A 9,393-nucleotide genomic window follows, 5' to 3' on the forward strand; every position below is an offset into this window, starting at 1 on the left:
GCTCCATGCCCCCAGGATGGGAAACGCTCTGGCAATGGTGGGATCGATGGCAGATTTGGGGCTGGTTTTTGGAGTCAGGTTTTGACGTCCCCTTATTGGTGCCGTCAGCCAAGTGCTGGGGAAATGGCGCCTTATGGAGGTCCCTGATGGGCAAGGGGAAGACCCCAAGGAGGAGGGGACCCCTTCCCAACGGCCCCGGCCATGGGAAGACCCCAAACCTCCCGGTGTCGGTCAGCGGCAGCGTCCCCTCAGACACAGAACCGGGGAGGGCGCAGGAAAGGTCCGCCGGGAAGGCTGGATGGGGGCCGTGGGGGAGCTGGCAGCCCCACAGGGGAATGAGGGGGCTGTGGGGAGGGTTTGGGGGTCACCCCACAGCGCCTCGTCTCCATCCCAAGGGCTCAGGCGCCCCCGCCCAGAGATGGCTGCCCACCCCGGGCAGGGAGCCGGCCCCACAGCGGGGTTCCCATCCGTGCGCAGAACAGCCCCACAGCGGGGCCGTCGCCCCCCGGGGCAGTGCCCACGCCGCGCGGGACGCCGGCCCCGGGACGGGGCCCCGCCCCAAGGGGACGGGCCCGCCCCACCGACGGGGCCCACCGTGGGCCCCCCCCCGCGCAAAGGACGCCGGGACAGAGCGCCCCCTGCCGGACGTCCTGCGGGAGAAGCCCCGCCCCACGGCGCCAGAATCGGTGCTGATTGGCCGCTTCGCGGAGGTGGGCGAGGCCAGAGGGAGAAGCGGGCGCTTATTGGTCAAGAGGCGCGGGGGCGGGGCGGAGCCAGCGCGTGCGCAGGGCGGGCGAGGCCCCGTGGCAGTTACCTGGGGTCGGTGTCACTTCCGGTCGCCGCGGTTCTGCTTCCGGGTCGGGCTCATTTTCCCCCGTCAGCCGCCGCCTCCTCACATCCAGTGCCGGAGCCCCGGTACCGGACTGGGACTGGGACTGGGACTGGGACTGGGACTGGGACTGGGACTGGGACTGGGACTGGGACTGGGACTGGGACTGGGGCGTTGGGTTATACTGGGCGGGCAGGTTATCTGGGTTGTGCTGGGGCTGGGGGCCAGGGGCTGGGTTAGCTGGGTTGTACCGGTGGCTGGGTTATACCGGGGCCAGAGGTGGGTTGGGGGAAATACCGGGGGGCTGCGTTATACCAGAGGGTCGGGGCCCAGGTTAGCTGGGTTATACTGGGGGCCGGGGACTGGGTTATGCTGGGGCGGGGGCTGGGTTACACTGGGGGTGGGTGGGGACAAGGTGGGGGTCCCGGTAAAGCCCCGCGGCGCACGGTGGGGGGGGGGGGGCGGAGAGGTCCTGGTGAGGCCCCGCAGTGGGGGGGGGCGGGGGGGTCCCACCGGCGGTGCCCGGGCCCTGTCTCACCCCCAGGGCTCTTCCTCCGCCCAGGGCAGCCGAGCCGCCGTCATGAGGCTCTACAGCCTAAGTGTCCTTTACAAGGGAGACCCCAAAGTGCATTTACTGAAAGCCGCCTACGACGTGTCCACCTTCAACTTCTTCCAGAGGTCCAGGTGGGTGTCTGGAGGGGTGACTCTCCCCTGGGCGCCGTGGGGCTGGCACGTGGCTTGGGCAGGACCTTGGAGTAGAAGCTTTTTTGGGGGTTTCTTCCTTGTTCTGCTCCTGTGTCCCTGGGGATGCGGGGATGATGGTGACCGGCTTCTCCTAAGGCATAACCCCCCCACCCCGAGATGTTCCCCTGGGGAGCTGGGACCCTGTGCGTGCGGTTCGGCACTGCAACATCCGCTTTGAGCCATCTGTCAGTCTCAGGAATGGAGCGAAACCTCATTTTCCCTACGACCTGCCCAGGCCCAGCAGCAGGAGGCCAGGTTTGACTCGGTTAATTGGCCACCAAGCGATAAAATCTGGGTGCAGGGAAACACCCCAAGTGCTCAGGTCAGCTCTTCTCCCTCTGGCAAGTGCCTAAACCCAGTAGTCACGGCGGCTCCTGAGATGTGAGACGTGAGTGGGAGGAGGCTTGCCTTTTTGTCGGGCTAACAAGGCTCACCTGACACTTCCACTAGCATTTTATTTAGGTGCTTGGTCTAATCTTAAACTTTTCCCAGCCCGCAAACCTCCGCTTGGGTTATTCTGATGGCTTGGGGTGAGCCGGTTTAGCCCGTCTGGGCTCCTGCGTGTCCCGCTCCGTGCACACAGAGGGGTCATGGAGCTCTTAGCAGCTGCCCTTGCAGCCGAGAGGAGCTGCTTCTAAAAGCTGGGAAATAAAGTGTGTGCCTGTTGCAAAACAGCTCCTTTCCTGTCCCCCAGCTCCAGGCGATAAAGGCTGTAGGAAATACTCACCCACAGGACTCGAATTTTCCACGCCTCATCCCTGCCAAGATTTTATGGAGCCTCGAGCACATTTGGTTCTGCAATTCTAGTGATAAAGGGAAAATATTGAAGGAAGATTGTCTTAAAAAATAGTCTTTTAGCCAAATACGCGAGAGGGATAGAGGAGCTGTGCCAGTGCTGCCAACGCACGCGCTTGAAGATGGATTGCGGCGGGTGAAGTGATCTCCTGAAAACCCAAATTGCTTCGTAGTCGTAGCTCTTGGTTTTCCAAATTCCAAGAACGTTCCCTGCATGGTTTTGCCATCAGCTACGGCCAGAAGAGCCGCTTCCCTGGCAGCTGGTTATTTCTTTGCTCAAAAAAAAAAAAAAAAAAAATCTTGGCTTTTTGGGAGCAGCGATGCCTTTTGCGGAGCGTGGGGGCGTATCTGTGCTTGTCAGCCTCACGGCTTTTCTCTGGTGGCTAATCCTTGTCCTGAGCTGGTTGCCTGGTCGTGCTCAAGGGGCTGTGCCTTGGTGCCTGTGAGAGGGCAGCTTAGGTGCGATGTTTGGGGTGCCATTAACTTAAGCTTGGGTTAAAAATGCAGCGTGTGCGTTTTTCGAGGCTGCGAAGTTACCAGAGAGCTGGGTTTGGGGTTTGAGTCTGGGATAAATGTGGTTGTGGTTCCGGGGAGCCGTGAGAACCTGCTGGGCAGGAGGATGGCGCCAGCGTCTGCCCTCAAACCTCTGCTGGATCATTTGGGAGGGTCAGGAACGTAGTTTTTGGTGGCCGATTCCTCTGGGAATATCGTGAAATACGGGAATTGTGATGGCTGCGGCTGCCGGCACATCCCCAGAGCAGGAGAAAGGGGTCGGTCCTCTGTTTCTGCTGAAGTTGGATGTTAAGAAATCTTTGGGCTGGTCTTTTCTCTGCAGCGCCTGGAAACAGTTTGGAGTCTCGGTGGAGCCAGTGTCTGATCGCGTGGTGTCTGGGCTGGCAGAAATGCAAAGACCCCTAAGGAGTACCTAAACTGCGAGGGGCAAATCCCCGTGCTGGAGCCGTGTCCAGCAGTGGAAGGCAGCGAGGAAACCGTGGTCTTTGCCACGTCGGTGTCGCTGACGTTTCATCGGCACCGTGTCACGTGAAGCTCCCGGGCAGGAGCTGTCGGTGTTGGGGGGGTGTTTGAGCAAACTGCGGTCTGAGCTCTGACAGGTTTCCCTTCCTGGGGCTTCCCAGCTGATGTCGGGAATGTCTTGCCTCGTGTTCCTTAATCCCGACGTGCCCCGGGCAGCGTGCGTTGGGAACAGTTTTATTTTGCACTTGCTCGTGATTTTTGGCCTCTTCTTTTCCTGTGGGGGGAAGAGCAGGGTTTACGTGAGGAGCCTGTTTGGCAGGACTGAGCTCTGGGCTTGGGAATGTTTTCCAGACTTAGGGTGAGTCTGGCTTAAGGCTGTTCCTTAATTTTGATGCAAAGTGGGAGGTAGCTGAGGTATGTTTGTGGGTTAAATGGCCTCCCCAGAATGCCAGCGCCTCGGGTGGGATTTGGGTAAAGGCCCCAAGCACGGGATAAAAGCTGAGGAGAGGGAAGGGGCCGGAGCTGCCCCTGCAGCTCCTTGCTGCGAGTGCGCAGGGCGCGAGATCCGCAGTTCCACGGTGTTTTACTTTCTGCTGAATCACCAAAAAGCAAGTTCTGCCTGAGGACGCGAGTCCCTGCCCTGGGCCTGGTGAAGCTGGAGGTGTTTGGGTGGTGGCTGCAGCTCTGCGTAGGTGCAGGGTCCGGCCTGTTCCCCGAGGGGAAACCCACGGTTCAGCCATATCCCCGCTACCCAAACGTGGTGGGGGGGTTGTGGGCAAGGGTTTCAGTCCACCGAAAGCGCCAGGGACCTCTGGAACAGATGATCTCCCCCGCAGTTACAGTGCCAGCACCCCTCCCGCAGGCCTGAGTCCCCTCGCAGACTCGAGTGCCGGCGCTTTGTGTTTGCAGCGTGCAGGAATTCATGACCTTCACGAGCCAGCTGATTGTGGAACGCTCGGAGCTGGGCAGCAGAGCCTCCGTCAAGGAGCAAGGTAAGAGGATAACCCCGGGTCAGCACGTGCTTCGTTCCTTGTCTGTTTACAATAAAAAATAAGAACTCAAAATGGCACCCAGGCCAGTCGCGCTAAAGACGTGAGGTGGTGGAGCCGGGCAAGAGCCCAGCCTGCCCTGGGAGAGGCGACGGCAGGAGCAGGGACCTGCCTGACGGCTGGCTGCCACCTTCCAGCCTCGTTACTCTCCGTGCTGCCCTTGGGACACTCGGAGCTGTCGGGCTGTGTGCCTGCTGCCCCTAAGCTTGCCCAGTTTGTCCCATCCCTAGCCCGCACGGCAGCCGGCGTCCCCCAAGGGGCGACTGTGCCATCGCAGCCTCCCTCCCCTCTCCCTTGAGCTCTGCCGCGTGAGTCTGGGCTCTGTGCCCTGATCTCTGGCCTCCTCTCCAGCTTCCCCGCCCTGTTTCACGTACTTCCTGAACCCTGAGACGCGCAGGGTGCGGCCTGGAGCTGGCCACTGTGGCCTCTTTAATGACACTCCAGGCTTGTGACAAGTTGTTATTTTATTAAAATCAGGCCGAGCGCTTCCCCCGCTGATCTTTGTTTAACTCTGGCAGTACCTGCTGCCCTAGAAAGGCAGCGTCGCGTCCCGCGCCGTGTGGCCAGGCTACGGGAACAATTTGGGGCTGATTTTGAGCGTCCCTCGAGCCCTTCCCGCTCTCCTAATGAAATCGTGTGAAACGCGGTCACTGAATTGAAACGCCCGGGTGGGAGGTGGCGGGCACTGGGGGAGGCTCTGGACCTTTCTGCTGCTTCTGACATGCGTTCTCTGCCCAGAGTACCTCTGCCACGTGTATGTCCGGAACGACGGGCTGGCCGGCGTGGTGATTGCAGACAACGAGTATCCCCAGCGGGTTTGCTTCACCTTGCTGGACAAGGTGAGCATGCGGGGCCGGGAGCAGCTCTGGAGGCGACAGTCTGCGGTGGGGCTGCTCCCAGGACCTCCTCCAGATCTCCCGTCCACACTCTGACAAGGAAATGACCCTCCTGCTCGTTAGCTGGGGGACGTCAGAGCTGAGCCGAGCAGGATCCGGCCAGCCCAAAAACTTCCAAGCCACGCGGTGACTTGGCTTTGCCAGCTGGGACTTAGGCCCAGCTCCGTTCTCCTGCCAGCCCAGGCACCGGTCTCGCAAACACCCCGTCCTCCCTGTCTGCCTTGGGTTTCATGGGGGAAAACGCAGTGCAGCCGCGCTCCTGGCATTGCCGAAAACCGGTAATAACGTGTCTGGCCGCCCTGGCAGGGCGCAGGGCTTTGGGGACAGCAGGGGACAGCCACCCCTACGTGGGCACCGCTCCGTCGGTTCTTTGCCGAGGAAGTTGATTTCTGTCTCTTCCCTTGGCTGGTTCAAGAGCGCTCAAAAGGAGGAGGAGAAAAATCTCCTTTTTCGAGGGGAAAATCCCTTCTGCCAGCCGCGGCCCCGCAGGCAGAACCTCCTGGCAGTAACCGCCCGCTCCCTCGTGCCACAGGTGCTGGATGAATTCTCCAGGCAGGTCAGCAAAATCGACTGGCCTTCGGGCTCCCCGGCGACCATCAGCTACGCTGCCTTGGACGGGTACCTCAGCAAATACCAGGTATGGCCCCCACGGGTGACACCCCGGCAACGTCCTGGGACACGGGTGCTGCAGGGCTGTGGCCTGGGGGACGCCGGCGTCCCTGCGGCCGCGATGCCGACATCGTGTTGTTTTTCCGAGAACCCCCGCGATGCCGACCCGATGACCAGAGTGCAGGCAGAGCTGGACGAGACCAAAATCATCCTGGTGAGGAAGATGCCGGGCCTGCGGCCGGGACACTCCAGCTGGCACGTCGGCTGGGGGCTGGGGTGTAGGGCGGCCTGGAGGCTTCTCTCCAGATGGGACACGGTGGCACCTCCATCTTCTGCCCGGGGCCGGGGAAGGAACAGGGAGGGCCCGGGGTGCCAGCGCCGTGGCTCAGCGCCGGTTTCTTTCGGCAGCACAACACCATGGAGTCGCTGTTGGAGCGAGGGGAGAAGCTGGATGACTTGGTCTCCAAATCGGAGGTGCTCGGGGCACAATCCAAAGCCTTCTACAAAACCGTGAGTCCAGATGTTCATCCCCAGGGAGGGTCACCCCTCCCTGAGGAGCCAGGGGTGGCCTGGGGCTGGGGAAGGGCAGGATAAACCCCCCCCGGCGGTGGGTGTGGGTGCCAGGCAAGGACCACTGGCCTGGCTGCTTTGGGCCCGGAGGGAGCTCGGTTGCCCGAACTCTGGCTGCGGAGCTCGCCCAGCCCTCGCTCAGGCCGCGTGGCTGGTGGAGGGTGATGTTGATGCCGGCTGCGGTGGTTCCTGGCACGGGCTGTGGCCGCGGCGATGGCTGACGGGGGTCAGATCTGTGCCGTAAGCCATCGCCGCGGGGGCACAGGGCCGTCGCCTTTGTGGTGAACCGCGAGGGCTTGGGACCGTGTTGGCTTGCTCCGGCGGGAGGGGGGCTGTGTGGGTGGCCCTGGGCCCCCCCTTGGCCCTCAGGGAGCTGCAGCCAGCGTCACTCGTGCTTTTCCTTCTCTTCCCAGGCCCGAAAGCAGAACTCCTGCTGTGAAATCATGTGACGCGGAGCCCGGGGGCTCCTGCTCCGGACCACCAGGCCTTCGCTCCCCTTCTGCCCGCGCCCGGGACGACAGGAAGCAGAAGCCCAGCGCTGGGCGTCCTCGGCGCCGTGGGCTTACGTGACTTTTTTTTTCATCTGGAGGGGCTGCCGAGGCTGGCATCGGGCCGGCACCTCGTGGGGTGGAGGGAGTGCTGGAGACCCCCCGCCCTCGCTTTTCCCGAGGGCGGCTTGGACCACGGGGCGCCTGGCCCCGCGCCCTCCCCGGCCTTTAGATCCATAACACCAGCCGGTGCCTCGGCGCCCCGGCACTGCCGGCCTCGGGGTCAGGGAGAGGAGTCGGGGCTGCCTGGGGGAAGCTGGGGCCGGGGGGGGCGGTCTTTTATGTATTTGTGTCCTAAGAGTGAGCCCGGGGGGGTGGGAGAGGGGTGGGGAGGGAAGAAGAGGTGCTTTCCTCCGGTGGGGGTACTCGCTGCTGGGCTATTGCCCGTTGCCCCCCCTGGGCGGTGAACTGGAAGTGGTGGCCCCGGTGCCCAGGGAGGGGGGTCACCTCCGGGCCCCTTCCCTCGCTTGGGTGGTGGGGTGTGGGGGAGAGCTGGGATGGGATGGGGGGGCTTGGGTGGCACTTGGCCCCTGCGGCCCCCCTGTCCCCATGGCCGGCTTGCGGGGGGGTGTCCCCCATTGTGCTGCTTGGGGCTGTGTTGCAGGCCCCCCCCCCACTTTGCCAAGGTGGGGAGAGGGAAGCTGGGGCAGCGTGGGGCCAGCTGGAAGCCAGCCCCTGGGCTCGGGTCCCTGTGCTGGGAGGGGAGCGGGGCCAAGGGGCGGCCGGCAGGAGCACCGAGATCCCCTCCCCTGCTCTTGTCAGCTTGCGGGGGGGTGGCTCAACACCCCTCGCTGCCCCCTCTTCCTCCTCCTGCGGAAGGGAAAACTTTCACTCGAGATTGTATCGTGATCGGTGTTGCCTATCGTTTCCCTGCCGCTGGCCGCACCGGCCCGGCGAGGATAAAGTTGTCTTTGACGGTTGTAGCCCAGCTCTGACTCTTGTGGCTTCCCGGGGGGGCGCAATCAGGTGGCCCAGGCATGGCCACGGGGCAGCCGGCGGCACAGATTCACTCAGCCTTCTCCCTCCAGCTTTTTTTTTTTTTTTTTTTTTTTTTTTGTCAGTTGTTTTTCCTCATAATTTATTTGCAGTTTTCCCGAGACAAAAACGAAATCAAGAGTCATCTTTTACACTTAACAAGGCTCAGAAAAAAAGACGGAGGGGTCGGGGAGGGGGGATAGGCCGGGGGGGGGGCGGGGCGGGAAGAGGGATGGAAAAAGAATGAGAGAAAAGGGGAGAAGAGAAAAATTTGGCAACGATCCACCAGCATTCATGGGACAGTAACAGCTCAGCTCAGCTCCTCGACATACAGCGTTAGCGCCCGAGGTTTGCTCCCGCGCAAAGGGCATGCAGGAAAAGAAAAAAATTAAAGAAAAAAATTAAAAAAAAAAACCAAAACCTATCCCCCAGCCCTCCCCCCCCCGCCCCCAATACCTTCCCCACACCCCCTCCCCCCCCCCACCCCCCCCTATCCCCAGCCAAAACCAGGCCCCCAGCAACACATGGCGCCTCTGGACACGGAGATGGAGGAAGGGGAAACCCCGGGGGGAACACGCGTGATCGAGCCGGAGATGCCCGGAGCAGGGCGATGCCTCCCCTGGGGAAGGGGAGTCGGGGGGCAGCGGGGCGGGGGAGAGGCGGATGAGGGAGGGGGGAACCCCCAGCACCCGGCGGAGCAGCATGTGCCCCCTAAGAGACCCGTTCTCTTAGTCTAAAGTGCTTTCGATGCTGCGTCAGTGCTGGCTGGATTGCCCCAAGCCCCCCCCACCCCGAGCCCCGCAGCTCCCCCAGGTGCCCCCCCCCCCAAAAAGCCTGCGTTCCCCCTCACCACCACCCCCCCACCCCCCCCCCCCCCCATCGCCTAAAACCTGCCGGCACCTGGAGCTGGCACCCAGCCACCCGCCTGCCCGGGGAGGGGGAAAATGGGGTGCTGGATGCCCGGTCTGCGTCACCAGGATGGGGACATGGGGGGGTGCCCATCATGGGGGGGTGCCCATCAGGGGGACCCTCCCAAAGGCATCCAGTGTGTGTGTGTGTGTGTGTCCCACCTTGCTTCCCAGCTGGCGGCCCCCAGCCCGGAGCACCCCCCGCGGCCGGGGACGCCCTTGTGGGAATTCAAAAATAAAGAGCTCTCTCTATGTACAGGGCCCGGGGAGGGAAAAGAGCGCAAGCGGAATCCGAAGAACAACATCCACCACCAGCAACAGCGAAAACGCCACAAGCGCAGCCGGGGAGGGGGGGGGGAGGGGATGGGACCCCCCCCGCCAGCTGGGAGACACCCCCTGCCCCCGCAGGCGGAGGTGGGCAGGGGGGAGGTGGTGGGGGGGGGATGTGTCTGGCTGTTGGGGGCCCCCCCCCAGCCTGTGGCCAAGCGGCTGGTT

At 62.8% G+C, this 9,393-nt stretch overlaps 1 protein-coding gene across 1 annotated transcript; it reads left to right on the forward strand.

The window, feature by feature from the left end:
* Positions 1 to 764: 764 nt before the first annotated feature.
* YKT6 (YKT6 v-SNARE homolog) lies at positions 765 to 7,943 on the forward strand. Its single transcript, XM_074563901.1, has 8 exons — positions 765 to 915; positions 1,392 to 1,513; positions 4,253 to 4,335; positions 5,131 to 5,231; positions 5,821 to 5,925; positions 6,046 to 6,111; positions 6,306 to 6,407; positions 6,881 to 7,943. Exons 2-8 carry the CDS (start codon positions 1,410 to 1,412, stop codon positions 6,914 to 6,916), a joined length of 597 nt encoding a protein of 198 aa, XP_074420002.1. The 5' UTR covers positions 765 to 915; positions 1,392 to 1,409; the 3' UTR covers positions 6,917 to 7,943.
* Positions 7,944 to 9,393: the final 1,450 nt, after the last annotated feature.

Source organism: Larus michahellis, chromosome 20 (assembly GCF_964199755.1).
Source record: "Larus michahellis chromosome 20, bLarMic1.1, whole genome shotgun sequence".
Taxonomy (NCBI): Eukaryota; Metazoa; Chordata; class Aves; order Charadriiformes; family Laridae; genus Larus; species Larus michahellis.